Source organism: Callionymus lyra, chromosome 9, assembly GCF_982586985.1.
Source record: "Callionymus lyra chromosome 9, fCalLyr1.hap1.1, whole genome shotgun sequence".
Classification (NCBI taxonomy): domain Eukaryota; kingdom Metazoa; phylum Chordata; class Actinopteri; order Syngnathiformes; family Callionymidae; genus Callionymus; species Callionymus lyra.
This window is the reverse complement of record NC_141826.1, coordinates 23,172,396-23,198,323: the sequence shown is the minus strand read 5'-3', so window position 1 is coordinate 23,198,323 and position 25,928 is coordinate 23,172,396. Positions and strand designations below refer to the sequence as shown.

The 25,928-nt window shown below is 37.7% G+C and overlaps 3 protein-coding genes across 4 annotated transcripts; all 3 read left to right on the top strand.

Moving 5' to 3' along the window:
• The first annotated feature begins 660 nt into the window (after positions 1 to 660).
• Positions 661 to 3,186, top strand: selenoh (selenoprotein H). Its single transcript, XM_087799327.1, has 5 exons — positions 661 to 684; positions 1,266 to 1,389; positions 2,199 to 2,341; positions 2,472 to 2,591; positions 2,860 to 3,186. The coding sequence occupies exons 1-4, from the start codon at positions 669 to 671 to the stop codon at positions 2,576 to 2,578; spliced, it is 390 nt and encodes a 129-aa protein (XP_087655453.1). The 5' UTR covers positions 661 to 668; the 3' UTR covers positions 2,579 to 2,591; positions 2,860 to 3,186.
• Positions 3,187 to 3,322: 136 nt separating this feature from the next.
• clp1 (cleavage factor polyribonucleotide kinase subunit 1) lies at positions 3,323 to 8,157 on the top strand. 2 transcript variants are annotated; one of them, XM_087799326.1, is made up of 5 exons: positions 3,323 to 3,401; positions 3,829 to 4,211; positions 4,269 to 4,388; positions 7,085 to 7,222; positions 7,311 to 8,157. In XM_087799326.1, exons 2-5 carry the CDS (start codon positions 3,831 to 3,833, stop codon positions 7,995 to 7,997), a joined length of 1,326 nt encoding a protein of 441 aa, XP_087655452.1. In that variant the 5' UTR covers positions 3,323 to 3,401; positions 3,829 to 3,830; the 3' UTR covers positions 7,998 to 8,157. The 2 variants fall into 2 exon arrangements, with proteins under 2 accessions (XP_087655452.1, XP_087655451.1); XM_087799325.1 differs by lacking the exon at positions 3,323 to 3,401 and adding an exon at positions 3,510 to 3,568.
• A 438-nt stretch (positions 8,158 to 8,595) lies between these two features.
• LOC148072300 (palmitoyltransferase ZDHHC5-B-like) lies at positions 8,596 to 25,298 on the top strand. Its single transcript, XM_087798849.1, has 12 exons — positions 8,596 to 8,717; positions 11,303 to 12,476; positions 12,848 to 12,969; positions 13,689 to 13,846; positions 14,975 to 15,147; positions 15,227 to 15,329; positions 15,420 to 15,511; positions 15,692 to 15,824; positions 17,378 to 17,492; positions 17,621 to 17,727; positions 20,459 to 21,315; positions 23,183 to 25,298. The coding sequence occupies exons 2-12, from the start codon at positions 12,328 to 12,330 to the stop codon at positions 23,286 to 23,288; spliced, it is 2,115 nt and encodes a 704-aa protein (XP_087654975.1). The 5' UTR covers positions 8,596 to 8,717; positions 11,303 to 12,327; the 3' UTR covers positions 23,289 to 25,298.
• Positions 25,299 to 25,928: the final 630 nt, after the last annotated feature.

The window sequence follows — 25,928 nt, the reverse complement described above, 5'->3', positions numbered from 1 at the left end:
ATTCTTGCCAATACACAGTTTATAAAATATATATATATATCTTTTAAATATACAGTTTACATACAAATATTCACATCGTTTGTTTAATTTTTGCGTCACAATCTAAATTCTGACCCCTAGATGGCAGTGGTCCTTACATCCTCAGCCGTTTAATGAAAAATGACATCCCGACGATGACTGAGGATGAGAGGATGCAGTCGACTACAGCCGCTTTCAAAGCGGATGCTTGGACATATTTTGTCTTTCTTTTCTTGTAATTCAGCCGAAAAGATAATGGAAGAATCACAAGAAGTCGCTAAAATTTAGTGTCTACTTTGCAATTGTATTGACAATGCAATGTGTTGCTAGAGTTTCCGCACATCAGATTTTTGTCTGTATGTATTTGCAATATTAATATCTAAATTTAAAATAGTTTTAAATGAACAGAGTATAAGAAAACTGCATTACTTTCTGGATCTATAGACAAATAAAAAAGTTAATAAACCATGTAAATTGAACTATATTGCCGTACCGGTCCAAACAATAGACAATGTTGGTATTTATTAACGTTTTAAAAAGCTTTTTAAATTCTGAATTATGTCTTTGTATAATCAAGTGGTTTAGTCCGTCCTCCCCTTATAGAACGATTTAATGGTTCGGTCCAAAGGCGCGAAAGTTTCATAACAAAGATGGCGCCCAAGACAGGTTAGTGAAACTATCTTGTGTTTGACAATGTTTTTCTAAAAAGCTTCTCCTTTACTGCTTGAATAAATGCGTTGTAAGAACGAAAATGTCTTATTGTTTCCATATGTAAACCGCTTAACATTGTTAAAAAGCCTGAGTTTAAAGTACAATGTCCTTAGTTTGTCTACTTATTTTGAGTATTGTTTTTGCAACTGTCATAAAATCATATGCACTACTTTTAAACATGTTTTATCTTACTATAAACTTCTGTCTAAATATGATTTATGTGTTTATCTATCAGAATCAGAAACGTTTTATTGTGTGTAAACATGGGATTTCTTGCTGATGTCAATACAAAATAAACGAATAAAATAAGATGACACACAAAATAAGCAAAAGAAAAACTGAACCAAGCAGCAATATGTAGTATTTGTGACATAATATTCATTGCAATGTGACTCAAATATGATTATGTTTGAATGGTTAAAGCTTTATGTTCTTCCTCAAGTCTAAGATTATATTATATTAGATTAAACTTGGATTCCTGACTACTAACGGTCAATGTCGTCCAGAGAAAGTCAGATTTCTTTGCTTGTGTTCAGGTCGCCGGGGGACGAAGCGTAAAGCAGAGGCCGAAGAAAAACCTGTTGTGAAAGAGAAGAAGGAGGATGAAAAAGAAAAAGAGGAGCCTGGAGAAGAGGGTCAACGTGTTGTCATCGAGCACTGGTGGGTTCCATCCCATCTTTTTAATTCCTTTATTCAGGACTTTAAAATGGGTTGTTTGCATCTGATGTGGACACATTCTCAAATGCAGAACACTTATGGAAGGTCCATGTGCGAGTACTATCGGAATATTGAAGGTTCGAATTTAGCATTTAAAATGATGAAACTTTTTATGATTCTTGTGCCATCACCGGGTCAAGGTGACCCACGGTCCCTTGTGTATGTTTTTATGCATTTAATCTTGTTTTGTTTTTTAATAATTGGATTTGATCATTTCTGCATTGAAACTTTGATTTTGTCTTTTTTCAATAATTAAATTAAATAAATGATTGTTTTTTTACGTAATGAGTTTGATAATGTAATTCCGAATAATGTTATATACCAATAAATCACTATTTTGTATTGAACTTAAAAGGCGATGAATAAAAAAAAAAAAAAAAAAATAGTTTTCTTTTATTATTAATAATATATTAAAAATAATTGGTTAATACTGGCAAAAACCTTTTAAAGTTTCTACTTTTTGAACGTTTAATTTAACCATTTAATGTTCCGATGCCACTGATATACTTTAATGATTCCAGTTATCTACCATTCCAATCAAAACAATTATAGGAAAAATAACTTATTTTTCACTTGACAAACGACAAAGTCTCATTTTCATATATATTTTAAATAATTGTTAATTTCCGTTAAAGAACCTACGTACAAAACTATTCAAGTTTCATATAAATGTTTTTTTCTGACCTTACTCTTGGATAAGGAAAATAATTCTCATGATTCTTTTGCTCTTTTTTTCTTCTTCTGTTTGACAGCAAGAGCTGACGAGTGTACGGGCGTCATGCCGAAGAGGTGAAGTCTTCCCTCCTCGCTGCTCGCCCTGAACTCACCGTGGTCCTCAACCCTGAGAAGCCCAGAAGAAACAGTTTCGAGGTCACTCTGATGGACGGAGACAAAGGTAAAGAACTAACAAACATTCAACATGATGCTGAGACACATTCCTGTATTTGTAGATATAATCTTAACAAAAGTATTTGATCTTATTGTTTGTAACATGTTTACGTTTAAATGTTGTCTCGTGTCAACAGAAACATCACTTTGGACCGGAATTAAAAAGGGTCCTCCTCGTAAACTGAAGTTTCCAGAGCCTGATGCGGTTGTTTCCGCCCTGCAGGACGCTTTAAAGACGGAGTAGAGTTCACCCTGAGGTAGTATTGTTTGGTACCATAATACTCTATCCGGATAAATCAGTCGTTGTTGTTTTTTAAACATGGTTTCATGTATTTTCTTGGACTGAAGTGTTCTTCCATCTGTTATCGCTCATTAGAGAGTCGGGTGTCAAAATTCTTTCAATGCGTAAACACTCTGTCATCCCATCATCAGCCAATATGTTTGATTCATCACTCATGACATATGGTTTTTCTAATGTCTTCTAACCTTTCCTCGCGAGGTTAACGGAACCCTTCTCTGTCGCAGATGTGTGTTTGGTGAAGGTGGAGTGTGTGGAAGAAGAATGACGAGGAGTGACCAAACTGGACGTTCACAGTCTCTTCTCTGATGATCTGAGCTTCTGCTACTTTCATCTTTGACAAACACTGACACCCTCTGGAGAAACTCTGCACCTGCATGTCGTTTTACTGTCACATGTTTGTTTGTTAATAAATGGTCACGGTTTTTTTCACGTCGATTGAATTGTTTTTTTTTAAGCATTTGATTTATTTTTGTTTACTTGTATGTTATTATGGTTTGTATCAAAATTACCATCTTTAGATAAAGATTTCTATTAAAGTGTTCTGCATTATACTAGTTCTCACGGAAACCGTATACTTTCATAAAACCATAGATCGTGTTTCTGTATTTGTTTGTCTGTCTATTGACAAATTAATTACAATTGTTATTTTGCGTTACACCAAAACATCATGATGACGATGCGCTTTGGAGTGACGTCATCTGCCTGCGACATCTACGCTGTTAACTCGAAAGCATTTTTCTGTCCAACGTTACACAGACATAACTTCGTAAGTATTTAATCCTAAACATACACGGTTCTATTGGTCGAATAGTTGTAACGAACACGTCATTCAACCGAGCTTTATGACGTACTACTACTTGGCACTGTTGTTTGTTTTCAATGGTGTTTTGCGTTAGCTTTATGCTAACATGCGTCCAAGTTTAATGTATCATTGTGAGTAAATATTCAGTCTTTTTTCAATTTGTCCTTTATAGTATTATGTGGTTTGTTGAGAATGAATTTATAGCAATTTAAGTAGAATAGTTGCGTTTAAACGAATGTTTATATTGCCTCCGTGTTCATCTGGTTAAGACATTGTTTGTCTAAATTTTTTTGCGAGAAACCGAAAATACTGTCGCTTTAGTTTCACCAAAAATAATGTAACGTGAGATTGTTTATAAACTAATTCTAAAAAAATGTGTCTTCAACTTCAGCCATGTCGACAGACGGCGTGGAACAGACCAGCGAAGATGCTCCTCAGTCCGGCAAAGCCAGCACGAGGTTCGACCTGGAGAAAGAAACCGAGCTTCGGTTCGAGGTCGAGTCCGGAGAAGCCGCCGAGCAGGTCGAGTTGGAGCTTCTCGCCGGGATGGCGGAAGTGTTCGGTTCCGAGCTGAACCGAAACAAGAAGTACACTTTTGGACCGGGCTCCAAAATCGCCGTGTTCACCTGGCACGGCTGCGGCATCAACCTTTACGGGAAGCCGGAGGTGGCGTACGTGTCCAAGGATACGCCCATGTTGCTGTACTTGAACACACACGCCGCCTTGGAACAGATGAGGAAACAAGCCGAGAGGGACAACGAGAGAGGTCCAAGGGTATGTTGTTCGGCTGCCTCTGAATTATTATCATTCTAATTATGGTTACCTTTTCAGGTGATGGTCGTCGGTCCGACAGATGTGGGGAAATCCACCTTGTGTCGTCTGCTCCTCAGCTATGCAGTGAGGGTGGGCAGGAGGCCTACGCTGGTGGAGCTGGATGTTGGACAGAGTGGGGTGAGATTAAATACATTAACTGTCAATATTGCTGCTCGTATTGTCTTTAAAATGACAGTGTGACAGTGACAGTGTTTTTTTTTTTACATATTATTTAACTTTCATTCCTCTTTTTACAATAACTATATTTATGTTTTAAGATTTTGAACATTTATTACATATTTGGTTTCAAGAAAAGCCGAAAAATTTAAAGCAGCTCTAGGTAGTTTTGGTACCTTTTAAGTATTTTCATAAAACTTGTGATGACTCATCAACTTAAAACTAGTTGAATGACTTATAAACTGTGACTTAAGGTGTTTTGTGTGATTTTTATTTTCTCTGTAAAAGTTCTTGGGGATGGTGTGAACATGCTACAGGGACATGGCAACTTTTGCGACGTTAATGAGTGCTCATGGGAAATATGGTCTCCCGCTGGGCTGTGCTATATAAATACAAATTACTAACTTACTTACTTTAGTCCACTGGTGTTGGGCGACTTCAAATCACATAGGATCCCTTTAACTTCCCCATATATGACAAACATTTTGTTATGTTCTCATGAAAGAAAAGCTTTAAACACAGATTAGTTAGTTAATTAGTTAGATATAATGGGTCTAATTGATAAAGCGTGAGTAAATCCCTGTGACAGATTTGCACATCAAGATCACGCTACGACAACCTTATGTAATAATTAAGAACACAGAACAATGTGATCATAACACGTGAGATGAATCTGAAAAGTGAGAGCCGCTCATTGTAGTGAGTAACTAGATTAAATCTCTGTCCATGACTAGACAATATAGACCATATAAGGAGTTGTAGATTATTATGTTCATCTACAGTAAATTATTTTACATGAAATTGGGGACAAATTAACGTACCAAAGAAAAAACTTCACAGCCTGCTGACGAGAACATGGCTCACATTATTGAGGAAACCTCTCTGTCAGGAAATCTACCTGACAATTGTTTACTTATTTTGATATTTTAGCCTATTATTAGCCTATTTTCTTGTTTTATTATTGTTTTTTAAATACACTTTCATCATGTTGAAAGAATGTGAATTCTATTGAGTCAATTTAAATCGATAATTCACAATCATGAACATAATCTGGATTTAAACCTGCCAATCATCAACTAATTTAACTAAATATGTTGTTTATATATATATATATATATATATATATATATATGTTTAAATCCTGTTTTTTAAAAGGCATCTGTGTATTGTTCACGTAAAAAAGTAAAATATAATTTAAATTGTTAATTACCAATAGGAACGATTATTATTTAAGTGCTTTCTTGAAATAACACAACATTTTTTGAGTATTTAACGAGAGATCTGAGTGACTAAAATACACTTGTTCATTCTGCACACTCTTCATTGATTGATTGAGAACTATTGTGTATTTAAGGATTCTTTTCCCCAGATGTTATTGGAGTCTCTCTGAGTTTTACGTTCCATGGGATCTATATCTGCTCAAATTGATGTAGAAAATAGATATTTCAGAAACATGCAGTGTGTTGGTCACATATGCACTCTATATACATATATGCTGTATTAATTACAAGCCTGCTCATGCAAGGTGTCTGTAACGTTTCCTGTCCAAGGGTGTTGTCTGCATGTATTTCTAGGACTAATGCTGTGAAGCATGTGTGGTGGCAGCTGCTGTTTTGTTTTTTAAAAATAAATTCTGGCAGAATATCACAACCTTACTCATTCTGCTCACCATCTTTTCTCCATTCTGTTAGATCAGTCAAGTTCACACTGATATTTAATATTTTTAATATTTGCTCATTTTACGAGACAGAATAATAACTAAGGATTTAATTATTACAATATGGTGATACGATGCGTATCACGATACAGGGACAAGGATACGATATATTGTGCAACAAGTATATATTTGTAGTGTTGTCGAGTACTTGACTCATGTGTTGTAGAATTTACAGACCACATTTTCAAACCAAAATATGTCCAAACATCAGCTTTAAAAGATGTGGGGGCCCCCTGTATCCTCTCGTCCTCAGTAGTTCTCAGACGCGAAAAAAGGCAACACTTTTAGTGTGAGTCCTCACCAAAAAAATATACAACTTATTAACAATGTAACTCTCAAATTAACACAGATCCTCAACAAATATATCATTATTTTGATATTGTTGTAAGGAGGATATATGTGTAGTATTTTCCAGTACTTGACTCTGGTGTTGTAGTATTTACAGACCACATGACTCTTGACGAAGTCTTAACTGCGTTCATTTGTTTTCAAACCAAAATATGTCCAAACATCAGCTTTAAAAGCTGCTGGACTCACTGTATCCTCTTGTCCTTAGTCATTGCCAATCTCGCAGGATTTGACTGTTCCTTTAGCTGCGGAGGACTTAATGACTGCTGCCATCTAGTGGCTGGAAGTTTAGGAGCAAAACTGAAATTAACAATCACCATGAATATTTACATGTTGAGTGTAAATTTAAAAAAAATTGAATTATTAACACTAAATGGACAATCTATTGAAATGTGAAGAATAACTGTTTTTTTTTTTTTAAATGGTATCAAGAAAATGGTAGTGATGTTGAAGTGTATCAATATTTTCTTAATAAGTACTTGTTCAAACCCAACCTGTCCTATACTAACAAGACCAAACTATTCAAGTTCATGGTGTTCACTGCAAAGTTGTCGAACCAGACTTGAATAAACAAAGTGACATTTTATTCCAGGTGTCGGTGCCAGGAACGGTGTCGGCTCTGTGCATCGAGCGTCCGGCTGATGTGGAGGAAGGTTTCTCTGTGCAGGCCCCTCTGGTCTATCACTTTGGATCCACCACCCCGGGGACTAACATAAAACTGTACAACAAGGTAAAGTGAATTGACCAAAAATAGGTTTCTGAAAGTTGTTTTTTGTTTTAAGAAGAAGTGATTGATTTTTTTTTTTGCTTGCCTCTAGCTCACGTCGTGTCTGGCCGAGGTGTATTCCCAGCGCTGTGAAGTCAACAGGAAAGCCAGCGTCGGCGGCTGCATCATCAACACCTGTGGCTGGGTGAAGGGATCTGGGTACCAGGCTCTGGTCCACTGTGCGTCTGCTTTCGAGGTGGACGTGGTGCTGGTTCTGGACCACGAGAGACTTTACAACGAACTCAAACGAGATCTCCCGCACTTCGTCCGAGTCGTGCTTCTACCCAAGTCCGGAGGGGTGGTGGAGCGCTCCAAGGATTGTCGACGGGACACCCGGGACGAGAAGATCCGGGAGTACTTCTACGGTTTCCGGGGGTTGTCCTTTTTCCCGTTCTCCTTCGAGGTCCGTTTCTCTGATGTCCGCATCTATAAAATCGGGGCCCCGTCCATCCCGGACTCGTGCCTGCCGCTGGGGATGTCCCAGGACGACACTCAGCTCAAGCTGGTACCGGTGACCCCGGGGAGAGACCTCACGTATCACGTCCTCAGCGTCAGCAGCGCCGAGGAGAGCGAGGACGGGGTCAGGAAGGGGATAGTGGAAAGTCCAGTGTGTGGATTTATAGTCGTGACTTTCGTGGACACGCAAGCACAGTCGATGAAGGTTCTCTCGCCGGCTCCGAGACCTCTGCCCAGATACACCCTCTTAATCATGGACATCCGGTTTATGGACACAAAATAAAAAAGTAATGGAGTGAAATGTAGATGAAGTTTTCTTTCATTTGATATCATGATTTCTGTCATTTTCAGAAGATTTTAGTTCATGTGAGAAATCTTGTCGCGATTGTGTTGACCATTTTTGTACAGTTCAAATAAATGAATTTATCATTGATAAATGTCTTTTTTTAATCAGAATAAAATGTTTTTAAAAAGCATATTTGATCATTCTCTGTTTTTGGATTTCTTGTTTTAAAGTAGTAGTTTAAGTATCGAGATGGGCTTTTTTCTTTTAACACAAACAATTTGTTAAAATGTATTAAACATCACAATTTAAATAACATATACAATTATTTTTAATTTAATAAGATTTAAAATGCGACACAAAACAAAGTCCTATGTCTTTTGTTTACCTGTCCTATTACCGTCATGAATGACTTCGATTGAATTGTGTACGTAATGTATTTTTAAAGTTTCATTTTTGTTTTATTAAACCGAATTATACTTTCTTGAATATATTAAAAATATTAATAAATTATTTTTTAAAATATATTTTTAAAAACTATCAATCCGTCGCGTCGCTCCTCGGTCTCTGATTGGCTGACGCTCCCACCTGCAGGACGTCGCTCCTCTTCCGGGATTCCGATGTCGGCCTGGCTAGTTTGCTAACAGCTAAGTTTAGCAACAACGAAACAACTCGTCTCCTCAAGAGAGTCGTCAAGACAGCTCGCCTTCACCACAACAGGTGCGTTTCATTGAACGGTACTCCTAGCCATAGTTACACGTTAATTCTTATCCATAATGTCACACTTTGATGCACATAAAACGCTTAGTTAAAGCGCCCTGTCGATATCGCCAGGTAACGTTAGCTTAGCATCTGCTCTGAGGAAGGACTGAGCTGTGTCATAAAAAAAACAACTTCGGAGGGCAGTTCAAAGATAACCTGCTTATATGTTGAGGATAAATCTTAAATCGACACTGTGGCATTTTTTAGAAGATCATTTAAAATGTTTATTTCAAATTTACTTTCCCAATAGTTTTCCTGACTTGTCCGGGCCTGCTGTAGTTTCGTCTGACATGCTGAGCTTAGAATGTAAAACCAATGGAGGTTCCGAACGATCAAGGTTATGATGACGTATGGGATTCAAATGATCACCTTTTTCAGGTGGTGATGCTAACAGTTGCTGACCAGTTAGCATCACCACCTAAAGTCAACGTTGGGATGTAATCACTGGACTTACTGTCATTGATCAATCATGAAGTGATCGATAATAAATCATCTCAGTGGTGATCAGTTGATGGATTTAAAACAGTTTTTCTGGTGTTTGAATCGTCTTTGGTTCGAATAGAATCCAGGCTTTTAAAGGGCTCCATTAGGTGGGTGGATCATTTTAAGATCAATGTTTTTCAAATAGAAATAGACATTTGCAACAGCAGAACTGGAATTGTTTGTAATACAAACATCTAAACTACCCCTTCTTTAAGTTGTAAGTGGATAAACTTAAATTGTGCTTACATTTCATATATATTAGATGATTACATAAACGAAAGGAGAGTTAAATAATGTGTTTTTAAGAACTGCAATGTTCAAAATGAACACTGCAAAGTGTTGTTGACATTAGCTTATTAAATGTAAAATGTCAAGGTATCGTTTTGAATCCACCCCCTTGTTTTTGTATTGATTGTAAAGGTGTGGCCTTGCGATCATCTCCGATTACACTGCTACTCCATGTCTATTTTCGCTAAAATCCAATCTGCTCCGACTAGTTTTTTCAATGTGGACATGGTGGGGGGGGAGGGAGGTGTCACTCAGACGAAGATCTCCACAGGGTGCCTTAGGTTTCCTCTGTCGTGTTGGGTTGACCACCTGGGGGGTATTCAGGTGACAGTTGGTTATGGATTGTTTGTCTAACTGTACACGTCTTTGTAGAAGAGCATCCTTTTGATGAGTCTTCATGAATAAGACACCAGTGATCTTTAAGTGATCCTGTAATTGGTATACTTGTTTTTTTCTGTTCTATATTTAAGAGTAACCATGTCAGGCTGATTAACAAAGTCTATCTATCTGTCTATCTATGCAAAAACGCTGTATTCTACTTCCTTATTGCGGCTGTTTAGTTTTATCTTAGAGTTTTTGATTAAGACTTTGACTTGAAAGTGAACCTATCAGTTGGACTTTCAGTGTGTGTGTGTGTGTTAACAAGTTTGCCTGCACTAAGAAGTAGGGTTGTGTATCAGCAAGAATCTCGTAAACCATACGACTCATAATACGGGTGCAAAGATACAATAAATATGGGTTACTGTAGGAACAACCAGTTTTTCTTGAAGAATTAAAATGTAGGAAGACTTTCACGGCATAAAAAAACACATGCTTATATCACTGCAAAACTTTCTTTGACACATGATTCTATCATCTTACCGAATTCAAACGGATGGATCTATATTTGTATTTTACAAGAAAATAAATGGGAGCGAAATCGAAGGAATATTGCATTTTAATCTCTCATTTTAAAAGTTGATTCCGTGCTGTGGAATTTTATTACGATAACGTAAAAAAAAGGCAATATTTAATTATATTTATTGTCTTACACTGATACTAAATATAGATTTTGTTTAAATTAGGAATATGAAAATCAATTGGGTTCTTGTTTGTGATTCCACTGTAACCACAGCATTTGAAAGTGGAGGCTATCAAATAATGTTTGTTTGCATATAATTGAATTAGATCAGCATTCAAGTATTCCATTGTGAGAGCAGAATGATATGTAAGTAAGTAAGTAATATTTATTTATATAGCCCTTTTCCAGACCAGGCTCACAAAGCGCGTAAACAATCAAAACTATTCAATAAAGTATATACTTTAAAGATCAAGATAAAACGGATAACACAACAGGAGTTCCAGAAAATCAAGGAAAAGCCTGAACAAATAAAAACGTCTTAAGATGTTTCTTAAAGGAGTCAATAGATCCATCAAGCGCAAAGAGAGAGGAAGATCGTTCTAAAGCTTAGGAGCAACAGTCTGGAAGGATTTCTCTCCTCTGGTCCGGAAGCGTGTTCAGGAACCATCAGTAGATTCTGATCCACAGACCTTAGAGCCCGAGCAGAATGATATGTAATCATTAATCATTCCACATTTGGAACTGTCTGCCAAATTCGGTGTTAAAACACATTTTTTAAATTTGCACCTGTCACTCATAACCTCAGGTGCCATTTGTGTTCAACCTCTCCCATGTTATGCTATTAAAAATGTAACTACAAACATATTTAACTGTCATGTTCTTTTTAGATTCTAATCTTACCAAATGTTTTCCTTTTTTTTTTTCTCCATAGAAATCCAGCAGTGTGACAGCGACAAGAAAGACGACAAAAGAAAAAAAAAAGATATGCATTCAAAGATGTGACTTCATGGCTGTGTATAAAGGATGCATTATGGAAACAGGGGTTTCTGTGCTGCGGCACCGGAGGTGGGATCGGTCAGTCTGCACAGATCTGGCCAAGTGTGGTGACACTGCAGTGACTTACACCCGACTTCTTTTTGGAATGAGTTGATTCCGGTCCCGACCCTGACGCCAATTTCGAAAGAGGATTATAGCGGTTCTGACGCCACCTTTTGGTCACCTGGGAGGTCACCATATGACATTTTTACAAGTTTTGTGTCAAGGAAATACAATCCAGCTGGCTCCTGTTTGACACAGAGCAGATTTGTGCAGCTGGTTGAATAGTTCTGCCCCGGCTGGCATTGTTTGGAACGCTGGACCGCCGCTCCTGCCGACACCCTGGGCTTCTTCTACCCACCCAGTGCCTAAATAAACCCTCTTGGGACAATCATCACTTTCAGCTGCTACGCTCAATCTTTTCTCTTTGCTTCTGCAATTGTCTTTCTATCGTTTCATCAACTACCTCTTTTTTTTCCTCTAGATCTATTCTTTTAATATTATCTATTCAGATAATAGGAAGTCAGAGCGGCCATTGTTAATCTAACAAGCTCCAGAGGGGAAAAAAAAACAGTACAAATGATTGAAAGTTTCTCATAAACAAAGTTGTTTGTGTATTAATGCCTGGCAGTGTTTTGCCAGGGCAGAATATATAAGTGGAGCTTTTTCCATTTTTGCACCAAAAACTGTTGCATTAAAGCCATACAGATATAAGTAAAATTACCTATTTTTCTATCATATTTCACTTGTATAGATTCAAGGAGTTTATTTCTATACAAAGCTAACGCACCTTTATAGATTCTCTATATTTAACCTTTTAAAATTATGGGCACAGAGAAACAATCGTCCTTCTAGAACAAATCCCACCGCTCTGGTAAACCACGACCTTCGCACCTGTTTTTTAACCTCTTCTTGTTTTTGATGCCGGGCTTCAATGGGGGTAATCTCGGGGGAGGAGTGGTCGGCGCAGCTTCTGCTCCTCCCCGACCCTTCAAGCCCAGTCGATACGTCCCGGTCACCGCGGCCACGACATTCCTCGTCGGATCCACGACCCTCTTCTTCTGCTTCACGTGAGTGTGACCCCATGTCTCAGCAAGTGCCCCGTTATTGACTACTTAACCCTTGTGTTATCTTGGGGTCAAGCTGACCCGAAGCCCGAAAACAAATGTGTTTGTAGGTATCCCTTCTGTTGTCTCAGGGTCAAGGTCAACGACCTCCCTAGGTTCCATAAATGCATATGCAGTGGTGTAGGTGGTTACCCTTGATCACCAGAGACAACACAAGGGATACAACAAACCACTTTACCCTGAGATAACACAAGCTGTAATTGATTTTTGGATTATATTTTTTACCTGATGATGAACCTGGACATTGTTTTTTCCCCAACATTTTATATGTCCATCATGTTTATAATCGGTTCACGTTTTTTTTTTTCTTGCAGCTGCCCTTGGCTGTCTGAATATTTCTCATCCGCCATTCCGATCTATGTCGCAGTGATCTTCCTCTTCACGCTGGCCAACTTCTGCATGGCCACCTTTATGGATCCAGGTGTTTTCCCGAGAGGTGAGTGAATCTCACGAGGCTTACGCCTTAAAAACATAAAACCTCAGCGTTATCAGTATCTGTTCCTGCCTCCATATCCATGTTGCATAACGACACCCACAAACCAAGTCCGTCCAGGCTAAATAAAGGAGTGAAAACGCACAACTATGATCATGATGATAGATTCAGAGTCATGTATAGACCAGAGTTCATCACCTACTTGAACACAATTGAAATATCCCACCAATTATTTTTATGCAGCCATGAACTTGACCATACCTTTTCCACATTGTTACAAACATGTTTTATTCAAACAGCAAATACACTTAAACACAACCACAGAACTTAGTGGGTGTCAAAAAAAAATCCCAAAAACTCCATTTATTGATGGCTGATTGGCTGCTACAATTTTTATTTTTAAATTATACTTCTATGTTGTTATGTACAAAGTGATCACCGGCTGTGATGGTTGGGAACTGTTCACCGGTACTGAGAGGGTTTTTGAGAGTGATGGCACCTCAGTGATGAATTTGCTAGTTCAAAAAAATGTTAATTTAATCAACTGGAAAATTAATTTTTACTTCTTTGCAGATTTTGTTTCCTAAAGAGGGGGTTTCACTGCTGAATATATAAATGATGCTGCAGTTACTTCCAAATTGTAACCATTTATTAAGGCGTCTCCTGTCCCTTCAAGGAGTCCGGCTTTAAAACGATGTTTATTATTGTTTGTGTTTTCTTAGCGGAGGAGGACGAAGACAAAGAGGATGATTTCCGAGCTCCTCTCTACAAGACGGTGGAAATCAAAGGAATCCAAGTGCGCATGAAGTGGTGCTCGACATGCCGCTTCTACAGGCCTCCCCGCTGCTCGCATTGCTCGGTGTGCGACAACTGTGTGGAGGTGAATGCTTTGTAAACACAAGTGATTTAAAAAAAACTTTAAAATATAAGCCACAAATGAGTAGTTGTATGATTGTTTTGCCTGGGAATAGTTTTCTCAAAGCGATGTTAGAATGAAAGCAAACAGCATCCGAGCAAAGAGTCAATAAGAAATCATGGCAACGGTTTATTTTAAATTGGCAAACTCCAAGGAAGGAAACGGTCGCAACACCTTCATTTGTGCCATTTCATCTCTGGCATGTTGCGACAAGCAGATGGTGACAAATAAATGAGGTTCCCACGTTTGATTTCATGAAACCTATGTTTCCATTACAAGCCAAACATCTCGAACTGAACATGATCGTTCTCAAATCTTGCTCTGTCTTCTTCTGTATTCTAAGTAAGTCTGAAGTTGTTTAAAAGAAGAAAAAAATGAACAACAAAAGAGTTTCCTCGCATGTCAAACTTCCACTCAAACATGTACGACTTCAAGCTTGTTGAGACACGTTTTGTATCAATTGATGTTCAACAGAAACTTGAGTAATCGCTAAAGGATTAGTCTCTGCAGCTTAAAAGTGAATGAACTGATAAGTTAGAAAATAAACGTCTTCATGTCTTTAACATGCATAATATACCAGTTGGACTGGAATTTTGATTCATCATATGAGGAGTTGGTTAGATGGTTCTTTTTAGGCTGAAACAAACGCATTTCTAATTTAAAGTTGTGTGGTAATGGCTTGAATTATGGGTGTGTTGACAGGAAGTTGGTGATGTAATACTCTGGACTGTTATACTCACTGTAAAAGAGGAACAATACGATATATTGCAATACTCTAGGAACAATATATTGAGTACCTTTTTGAGAATCTATCTCTTATTTTAGTCACATTTGTATTTTACAAGAGAAGAAATACAAGTAAAATCAAGTGAATATTTACAGGTTGACTTGTTAATAATAATTAAAAAAACAAAAACAAATAAAGCTTTGAATATCGATAATGTATTGATTAAATATTGTGATATTATTGTAAATATTTTCATACACCCTTAGCTAATACTGCTGAAGTATCGAGTGTTACCCTATGATATAAATTTAATTTCTAAACTGATATTTCCTTCTTAATTTGTCTTCTTCTTCTAACCCCTTCAGGATTTCGACCACCACTGTCCATGGGTGAACAACTGCATCGGTCGGAGGAACTACAGATATTTTTTCCTCTTCCTTCTCTCGCTCACTACGCACATCATAAATGTGTTTGGATTCGGGTTGGTTTATGTCTTGCATCATCGCGAGGAGCTCGACACGCCACAAGCTGCCGTCACGTATCCTTTCACTTATAGTTATTATCTGCATTTAATCAGTTCATTTTTGATGGCAACTTTCCTGAGCCTGTGTGCACAGCATGGCTGTCATGTGTGTCGCCGGTCTGTTCTTCGTCCCGGTCGCGGGGCTCACCGGGTTCCACATGGTGCTGGTGTCTCGAGGGCGCACCACGAACGAGCAGGTATGAACGAAACGACTCGACACAAACGCTTCTCTCAACGATCTGCGACGATAATCGCCGTCGCCAACACCTGCTTTTACTGCCCACCAGGTGACGGGAAAGTTCCGAGGAGGAGTTAACCCTTTCACCAACGGCTGCACGAGGAACATTTCCAACGTTCTCTGCCGATCTCAGGCTCCAAGGTCAGCGTTTGGTTGTAGCACTTGTAGCTTTGTCTTCTCACTTGCACTGAACTTTCAGCTTCAGTTTATGGAAATGTAGGCAAACAAGACGCATGTTTAACTTAGTCAAAGCACCACAAACTGTTTGGTCTTTTATTTGATTACCTTTGAATATTCACTCACGTTTCCTCCCGTCCACAGATACGTCGGTCGATGGCGGAAGCCTCTATCAGTGGAGATTCAACCTCCTTTTCTCCGACCGACTCTCACTGAGGCGCAGCTGGCTGCAAAGGTTCTCGACAATGGCATCCAGAACGACCAACACAGCACAAGGGTGAGAGAAATGATCGTTTAACACTTAAGGATAAGATCGTGTTTGATACTGTATGTTTGACTGTGTCCTGTTAATTTATGGGTAATCAATCCATTTCTTATCTTCTTAGGTAACATGCTTAATAGATAATCAACACGACATTTTTGCAGAGAGTAATGTGGTAAAATAACGAGTATAAATACGATTTAGAAAGTATTATAGTGTCGCTAACTTCCTGCAGATTCTGTGTGTAATACTCCTTTATCTTTTGACCCCAAAATCTTTGACTCGTTCAAGCCAAATAATTTATATATATATATTTACCAAACTAACTGTAAAAGGAAGTGTAAGTCGGATTACTATGTAATTCTCTGTGTGTTTCTGTCCATCAACACCAGCTTCCCTCTTACTGGAAGTCTCTGTTTAATTATTGACATCCATGACTATTTTGACATTGCTTTTCCTTATCTTATCTTATCTTATCTTAACACTGACACTTTTAAAGGTCACTACATCGACATGAACATTCATCTTTTTATTTCCTTAGATTTTGTACTGACCTCAAGGGGACACAATAATAATTGGAAATAAAACAAGTACACACACAAGTAAAATAAAAGGCAACACGAAGACAAAACATTTGTGTTGATTACTTGAGCTGTGAGTCCAGCTTTCAATCTTGGAAGAGAAGTCATCTCTTCTATTTAATGAATCTCCTTTTAAAATTACAATCTAAATTCCGGTCATCAACATTCAGCCAGTTCCTCGTATCTGCAGTACAAGCGGCAAATATCAAAACTTAGAATTAAATATTCATCTCTTTTTGGAAGGTGAAGGAGACCTTGAAAAAATGTCCGAGGGTCTCTAGAGGAATTAATGGAGTTTATACCCACAATATTTGCACCTTCGTACGAGACCAGAATACATGAGAAAGATTCCCAGATGTGCGATCACAATCTCTCTGACATTGTTGTGGCTTTTCTTAATGGTTTACCCTTCAAATATGATGTTATAAAGAATCCTCTACCGAGTACTGCAAAGTAATTTATATTTTATAATAATTTGCTGCCTATCAAGACAAAACATTCATTTTTAGATATTGGTTTTAAGGCTCTTAGGCAAAAACAATGCTGTTTATATGAACAACAATTCTACATGTATATGAAAATACAGAACGGAACTTTGCATTGTGAATCGTAATCCCTGTTACAGCTTTAAAAAAAACCACAAACAAATAAATAAATACATTTCTAACTCCCTCTGTACCTTCTGATGTAATTACCACATTGTAAATAAGATTTTTTGTGGCTATATTTGCTTCTTCCTGTTAATTATGATGTTATAGTTTTGCTCTTACTTGAAACCAAAAAGCTATGGATGATTTAAATGGTGTTAGTCGACTGCAGGGCATTGAGCAGAATGGATAATTTAACTGAATTCCCTCCATCATTTGGAAGTAATAAAAAGTTGATCTACTTTAATTTGAGCTCACTTTCTAATTCTACGAAACATTCTTGCAGTGCAGGTTAATATATCGTAAGTTTTCACTGATCATTGTTTGGATGTCCCTGCAGTCGAAGAGCAGCATCGACCAGACGGAGAGCCAGTCTGCAGATGCGGAGCCCCCCCCTCCGCCTCCCCCCAAACAGGATCTACGCTATCCAGGCCTGCCTCGTGCTGACACAGAGGGTGAGACGCACAAAGAGACGCAATGTCAACATCGACGTGGATCCCCTGAAACGAGATCATCTCGTCACTCCTGTCTGTCGACGGTTCCACACACTCCTCACTCAAAGCCTGGACCTCTTGTCTTGCAGAGAGCAGCCTGTTGACAGAAGCTCCGAACACACCAGCAATGTGCAAGTATCGTCCGCCGTACAGCAGCCCGGGAAGAAACCACGCCGCGCTCACGCACGCCAACAAGGTACACACACGTTTATCCTCCTTCAATTCAATTTCAATTCAATTTTATTTTATTTAAAGTGTCTTATCATAACAAAGTTATCTCAAGACACTATACAGTTGAAGTAAGACTATAGTTGATTAAGGAAAAACAGATCCCAGCAATTCAACAAAGTTAACTTATCCATCCGTAACCATGGCGACAGTTGTTAGTTTGGATGTGACTTACGTTATTATTCAACTTTAGCTTCCCATTGCTTTAAGAACATTTGTATTATAAATGTTGCTTTTTAAGTAGCAACCCTGTTTATTATTATCATTTATTTTTAGCATGTGTTTTTATTTGCTCCTTGTTTGTCTCTTTAAAATAATTGTAAAGTAGAAGTTATTTGATTTATGTCAATAAAAGATAAATAAATAATTTATATAAATATTTATGTAAAAACATCTATATCATGGAAAGTTTCTTTCAAAGCTGCAACCCTGTATAAATATGTTTCTTCTCTCGATTCTAGATATGTTTTAATATTAGTATGATTGTGGTTTTTTTTTAACTTAAATACATTTTTGTTTAAATTTGTGTCAGTATTTGCTCCATTTTTGTCTTTTATCCTTAATGGGAAAATAGAAAACTATTGAATTTGGAATTTATGTCAATAAGAATATATATACAAATGTATTTATTTACACATATATATTAAAATGGAAAGTTGCCTTTCAACTGGCAACCCTTTCTATTATTATTTTCTTTAAATTCTAGGTTGATATGGAGTCTTTTTTAATTTATTTATTGAAACATTTTCATGGGCATTTCTTCTTATTTATTTTATTTGCTCCTTGTAAGTAAGTCAGTAATTTTTATTTGTATAGCGCTTCTGTATTTTCCTCTTTTAAAAATATGACAAAAAGAAAACTATTCATTATGTGATTTATGACATTAAAATGTATGTATGTATCTATATATATATATATATATATATATATATATATATGAATTTGTATTCTGCAGTTTGCCTCAGTGTGATGATCTCGCACTGAATGAAATAACAGCTTGTGTATATTTTACTCTAACTTCTGTTCATCGAGGTTAATCCCATGACCTTCTTTTTGTTTTTAAATTGATCGTGATCAGTGGCCGTCGGTCGATCAGTAAGTCTCAGCTGGTGCGATGTGTGTTTACTCGTCTGTGTCTGAGTTGATCTATCCTTCCCCCTGGAAATGCATCGACTGGAATGTGTATTTCATTTACTGTGTACTTTTCATACCCGTGTTTATTCACGCAGGCTACGTCCACACTTGCACCTTCATTCTTTAGCCGCTATTAATCATGTGACCTGATCATTAGAACACGTGATCAGAGTTGTTCATCTTCACAAAGGTTACTGCTGTGTTGACTCTGTAACACCCACTCAAACGTGCGCACACACGCACACACACACTCCTGTGAGCCAGGCTTCCTTCAGCTTTGAAATCCAGTTTTTTTTAAATCCAACAATGACATCAAGATCAAACTCATGCTTATCTATGACAGAAAATATATTTTTTTTAAGTACATCAGTTTCATGACGGAATGGTTGAATTTATCGTTTGAAATTTGAAACTTCTTTTTTGAAATGTCTCTTTTAAGCATTGAATAATTTAATTCAATAACTTGTATATTGAAAGTGTGTATTTGTTTGTTCAAAAAAAAAAAATGAGAACAATTGCCAAATGAAGAAATATTTTTACACATTAAGTTTTATATTCTTATTCTAATAATTGAAAAATTAATCTTTAAATTCATAGCCGTTTAAATTCAATATAAAAATGTTAAAGAATTGATGCTACCGTGCATCTATGTCGTCACATGATTGTTCATGTTTTTTTAAGCATTTAATTATTTTTTTAAACCGTCCTTGTTAAATTCCAAAATTAATGCATTTTTTTATTTACATATGTATTCTAATAATTAAAATGGTTATTGTTTGTGTTACTATTATGCCAATGTTTTTTTAATATTAATTTAAACGTTTACAAATTCAAAAATATTGAATTTAAAATTATATATTTTTAATTAGAATATCAACCTTAATGTGTTAAAAGATATGTATTACTTTGGCAATAGTTTTCATTTTTTTTATTAGATTTTTTTTAAACAAACAAATACACATTTTCAATATTTAATTTATTGTATTTAATGATTTTATAAAACTATATATTGCTTAGAAAAAAACATTAGAAAATAAATATTCTGATGCCACTCAGATACTTCTATAAAGATGGTATATACTGTATATAATAAGTAAGTAAGTTATTTGTATTTATATAGCGCTTTTCCAGACCAAAAAGCGCTTAAACAATCAAAACAATCCTCAATAAAATATATACAGTACATACTGTACTGTTTATTTTATATACTGTAAGTTTACCCTTTTTGTTTCAACGCATAAATGACAAATACCTCATTTGATGTTATATATCTTGAATCCTGAATTATTCACTTTCTTGTCAAACCGTAAGAAACTCTTGAGAAGGTAGTGTGGACGTATCCAGAGTTCTTGACATGCAGTGGTGATGCCTGCTGAAGCCACTCAGTGCTTCTGACCCACTAGTGTGATGCCGATGTTGGTGTTAGAGCACCAGGTCCAGCATCCAAGCTCCTCCCACCACTGTCCCCCCCCCCGTCCACCCCTCTAGGTCCAACTCCTGTCTGTGCCTCCCTCCCTCCTCCCTCCTCACCCCCCGTCTCACCCATCTTCTCTCTCTCTCCTCAGGTGATGCGTGGCGAGAGTCTGGACTCTCCCTCCATCCTGCAGTCCAGCCGCCAGCCCAGCTACCGCTCGGAACCCAGCAGCCTGGACGGGTCGGCGGCGGCGGGCGGGCTGGCGTCGTCGCGCCGGGCGGGAGGGGAGAGGAGTGACGGCCCCGGGGCCGGTGTCGGGGTGTCGGGAGGTTTGTCGGGGTACTCCCTGACCGGACGCTCCAACACCTCCTATCCGTCCTCTCTGGTGCTGTCGGCCGCCAACTCGCACTCGTCCAGCCTGCGCACGGTCCACAACCCGCTGGCCACGCTGCAGTCCGAGGGCACCACCGACACCAGCTACAAGAGCCTGGCCAACCAGACGCCCCGCAACGGCAGCCTGTCCTACGACAGCCTGCTGACGCCGTCCGAGAGCCCGGTGTTCGAGTCGGCCGCCCACGAGCTGCCGCCGCCGCCGCAGAAGAAGGCGCACAAGCCGGGGTCGCCCCCGCTGCAGGGCTACACCTCGCCCTTCCTGTCGGCCCAGATCGCCCAGCAGAGGGAGGGGCAGCTGCTCCAGGGCTCCGCCACTTTCTCCTCCTCCCCCCACCGGGTCTACCTGCGCACCGTCAGCCCCCCCGCCTCCGCCCGGCCCCCCGAGGCCCAGCGCCTGCTCCGGCACAGCCAGGACTTCTCGTTGTACGCCCACCGCAACCCGCCCTCGTCCGCCTCGTCGCCCGGCGCCTACTCCGGGGAGCCCCCCGTCTCCCCGCCCCCCCGCAGCCTCTCGCTGGGCAAGTCTCAGTCGTACACGGGGGAGGCGTCGCCCCAGCACCGACCCCGGCCACCAGGGGGCGGCGTGCTGCGCGGGGGAGGACACCAGGTCGCACAGTGAGTCGCGTCTGATGACGGCGTCCGTTTTCTGTCGTGTGTCACGTGACCCTAACCTTCCTCTTCTTCCTCCTCTTCGTCTGTGTCAGACCTCCTCTTCCTCCCTGATGTTTGTGAGTCTCTTTCTCCTGTTTTTACACTTTCACTGCTAAAGCTGAGCACGAGCGACGACGACACAATTGTTGTTGTTGTTGTTGTTGTTTTGCTGACGTTTGTATCGATGCCGTCAAAATACTCAACGGTTTAATTTAACGTTTTAAATTATCTTTTTTATTATTAATATGTTATTTTGGCATTGAATTGGTTTTTCAAATAATTTAATTAAAATAAAGGTCATATATTTTTAATAAATGAATTATGTGATATATTTTTTAGCTAAATTATTTTCAAGGTTAAATTAGTTTTTATTAGATAATTGATTCAATAATGTCTATTAAAAATATTGAATTTCAACGTTTACTATATTAACTTAAAAATTTGAATATTTTCAAGAAATATGTTTTTATTTCAGGTTTATTTTCCAATACTTATTATACCTAATATTACACCTACTCTTATTCCAACATCTTAAAGTTGTATCCTAAAGGCTACATTAAAACAAATATTATTTATTTGAATTAAAATGGAAAACTTCATGTGTAAAATAAACAACACTAATCCTATTCATTTTTTGAATTCAGTTATTCAAAATATACAAATGTGTTATTTATTTCATCAAATTAAATGATGCAAACATTTATTCAATTCTTAAAAATATTTAGCTGAGAAAAACACTCTAATTTATTAGTAAAATATTATATTTATTTGAATTAAATTATTTGGAAAAAACAAAACAATTCAATGCCAACATTTTTTTTTAAGATAAAAATAAAAAACATTTGAAATGTTCAGTTCAATATTTCAATATTCTCATATTACTTCTAGTATTTGATCAGTTTTGCTAGTACAGCTCTTAATCGGCATCAATATGAATATTTATTATATTATATATTTACTTCGTTCGAGAAGGAAGGTTAGAAACTGTCGGCTCAGCTTTAGTTGCTGCTACTGTAGCTCTTTTCTTCTGCCTGTTTTTCTACTTGTCTTCCTTTGGAAGTAAACGTCATAATCATCTTAATAAGAGGTATTCTAGGAATTTTACTTCTTATCTCAGGGTACACGTAAAGTTACGTGCAACAAGTACTGCAACATTGAGAAGATGTTTTTTGTATATTCCAGGGGTGTGTAGTGGCAAGAATGTGATGATACAATACGTATTACTATGCCATAGTATAGTAACAGGGATATATTTGTAGTTATTGTCAAGTACTTGACTCTGGTGGTACTTGACTCTTAGAATTTACAGACCACATGACTCTTGACGAAGTCGTAACTGATTTCATTTGTTTTCAAACCAAAATATGTCCAAACATCAGCTATAAAAGCTGCTGGAATCACTGTATCCTCTCGTCCTCAGTCATCGCCTCAATCTCGCAGAATTTCCCCGTGGGAGCACAGAGTGACTGCTATCTAGTGGACGGAAGTTTAATTGCAACACAGAAATTAATATTAGCATGTTGATTGGTTTTATGTCATTTTATACAGAGTTTATTGAAGTGTAACATAAAAGTCAAATGATGGATTAAACTTTGTTGATCCCTCTGGATAAATATATATCTGATTTAAAAGCCCAAAAATAAACAGTGTTGTTGAACAATATTATTATTATTATTATTACGATACTTAAGTGTATCCATATTTTCTTATGCCTCAAGTATATTCTCATTATCACAGTACTAGATTAGATCAGATTAAACAGGTTTGTTTCTGGCTCCCCCCTCTGTCCGAACCGTGTAACTGCAGCCATCTCTCATCTCCCAACATTCAGGTCCTCCTCTCGCATGATGATGGCCAATCACAACGCAGCCAAGCCAGGGGGCGGAGTCAAGAAGGTGACGGGTGTCGGAGGAACAACTTATGAGATTTCAGTCTAGAGGCTGTTGTTCGGGCCCCGGGTCCACTCGCTGATGTCATCGGTAAGTGAGCGGCGCTGGAAGAGGGCGGGGGGGCTCTAGACCACCGTCTCCATCCGATCAAAGACGAACTCCTGGGTCATGGTCCCGGGCGGGTGTCCGAGCCATAGACTAAATCTATGTGTTTTCCTTTGGTACGTCGTCACATCCTGACTTTTGGTTCGACAAGAACAGACAAACTTTTACCCTTTTTTTTTTCTACCGTCAGAACAATCGTGACCCGGAATCATAAGCATCGTTTTAGTTTTGTAAGATCTTTTGTTTTTAAATATTGTTTTCTATCTATAAATATGTGTATGAAATCACACGGATCATTACTGGGTACTAGCGTCGGGTGTCGATGTTCATGCAGGTGTTTGTGTCTCAGTGTCTCGTCCAGCATCTGTCGCCGGATCTTGATTGACGGCTGCATCAGCCGCGGTCATCCAAAGAGGAGAAATGGTTAATGACGGCTGCGTTCACATTACCAGACCATGAGATGATTTGTGACTTTTGTTTATGTTCTTTTAGGGGTTTGCAGATCACACCGAAAAAAATGATTAATCAGAATGTGTATCTTTTCTGTGTGTGGAAGTTTATCAGCGACATCAGAATATTGTTGAATTTTTATTTAAAATGTTGTTGTTTTCTGTGAATTTAATCTATTTTAATTTTATTTTACATTTAATTCAGTTATTTCACTATTGAAAGTTGATTTGTTTTTTTTTAATATAATATTTTTTAAAAAATGAGACATTTTCAAAATGAATTATTAATTATTTTAAGTGTTTTTAATTATTCTAATTCCCTTTTTTTTCTTAATTCAATACTTTTATTATTTATAGAAATTCTATATTTAATATAAATAAAAACATTTGTATTACATTTGAATTTAAAAAGGCTAAAATATATTTTTTATTTATTTTTCTCAGAAAAAAGGATTTAGAAAATGTATTTGAATTATTGGAATTAAATAATAAACAACATTAATTTGATTGGTTTTTTTTTATTAATTATTTTAAAAAATCCCAAATTCAACTGAAATATGAAATTAAATTATAAAAAAATATATAATGCTTCAAACAAGCAGTATTTCAATAACACTTTAAATTCAAACATTAAGTATTCTGATGACGAGTTAATACTTTCATATCCGTGTCTGTTCGTCCTCCTTTAAGATCCTGTTGTTTCTCGTGAGTTCGAGCAACAATCGTTAGAAGAAGATAATATTCCCCCCCTGGTGGACACTCGTGGTAATGTGAACGCAGGCCGACGAGTCGATCGCCGCACACGGACGTTTGTGTGAATGTAACGCTTGCGATGTTTCAACGCCATAGACTTTATGCAAAAATGAGTTGTGTAGCTTTACGACCATGACGACGTGTGTTCACTTCTTTACGCCGTAATTGTTTCTTTCGACGAGTGCAGTTTCTACGACTTTATATTTCCAGAGACGCTTGTACAATCGGAGCGAGGGGGGCGGGGCTTATTTATTTCTGGCCAATGAATTCCAACTTTTTTTTTTTTTACAAAGCTATTTTATTCCTTTACGCGTTCAGTTGTTTTTCTATCCACACTTTTCATGGACGGACGAGAGAAAGGGAAGCATGAGTGCACATTCTAAAATGGGGCATTACTACGATCTCAGTATGACGACGAATCCGCGCTGGTGTACATTAGGTCGTGCATGTGTTTTATTTTGAAAAGCACACTCGAGTCTGTGACCCCTGACCCCGGCCCCGGTCTCCAGTGCATGAAGTCTCTGCTTCGCTGGTGTGAAGGTGTGCGAGAGAATATTAGCAACGATGGCAACATTAAAAAAAAAGGAGTTACTACGGCACAAGCGACCAGAAGTGTAAAGACAAACGTGTGGAAAGTGTTGCTGTTGTTGTGACGAGTGGAACCAGTACAAGACAAATCCAAACATGGCCTTATGTATTTTTCAAAGAAACGTCTTCTCCAAATAAAAGGTCGGACTGAGTGAAAACATGACGAGGTTTTTTTTTGTTTTTTTTGTATTTCAACGCGTTCATGATGTCGACACGTCTGGATAAACACAAGTAAACTCTTGAAGGTTAAAAACACAATTATTAAAGTACAAATAAACAAGGAGGGATTTAAGCAGAATCTTTGCAACGGGTTGACGCTTGTTTCTGTCGCCTGTAAATGGAAAATAATAATTTAAGGTATTTATATCAATAAATAACACATGTTGGTTACAATGTAGATTTTTTCAAATGGAAGTTTATCAGAATATTGAAACTTTTTTTATCGAAATGTTGGATTTAATTGATTAAAATAAATGTATATTGAAAGGTTGACCTTTTTAAAGCGAATGAATGTTTTCAAAATGATTCAATGTATTTTACACAGTATTATATACTATTTCCAATATTTAAATTCTAGGTTTTTATTTTCATTCATAGCCTTTAAAATTCAATATAAAAATGTTGTTACAGGATCGAAGTGTTGGCCAATCATGCGACGCACAGACGATCATGTGACCACGTAGAAGCACAAAAGTAGCTCCGTAAGCTTTTGTCTGTTGACACTATTTGTACTAACTTTTTTATATTGAATTAAAAAGACTAATTTAAAAAAAATGTAGAATATTATTAATGG

Coding starts and splice junctions, on each gene's coding strand:
- clp1 (XM_087799325.1), top strand. CDS start 3,544: ATGCGTCCAAGTTTAATGTATCATT. Junction 3,569..3,828: donor TCCAAGTTTAATGTATCATT/GTGAGTAAATAT, acceptor CTTCAACTTCAG/CCATGTCGACAGACGGCGTG. Junction 4,389..7,084: donor TGGATGTTGGACAGAGTGGG/GTGAGATTAAAT, acceptor ATTTTATTCCAG/GTGTCGGTGCCAGGAACGGT.
- LOC148072300 (XM_087798849.1), top strand. CDS start 12,328: ATGCCGGGCTTCAATGGGGGTAATCTCGGGGGAGGAGTGGTCGGCGCA. Junction 13,847..14,974: donor TGTGCGACAACTGTGTGGAG/GTGAATGCTTTG, acceptor TAACCCCTTCAG/GATTTCGACCACCACTGTCC. Junction 17,493..17,620: donor GCCTCGTGCTGACACAGAGG/GTGAGACGCACA, acceptor CTTGTCTTGCAG/AGAGCAGCCTGTTGACAGAA.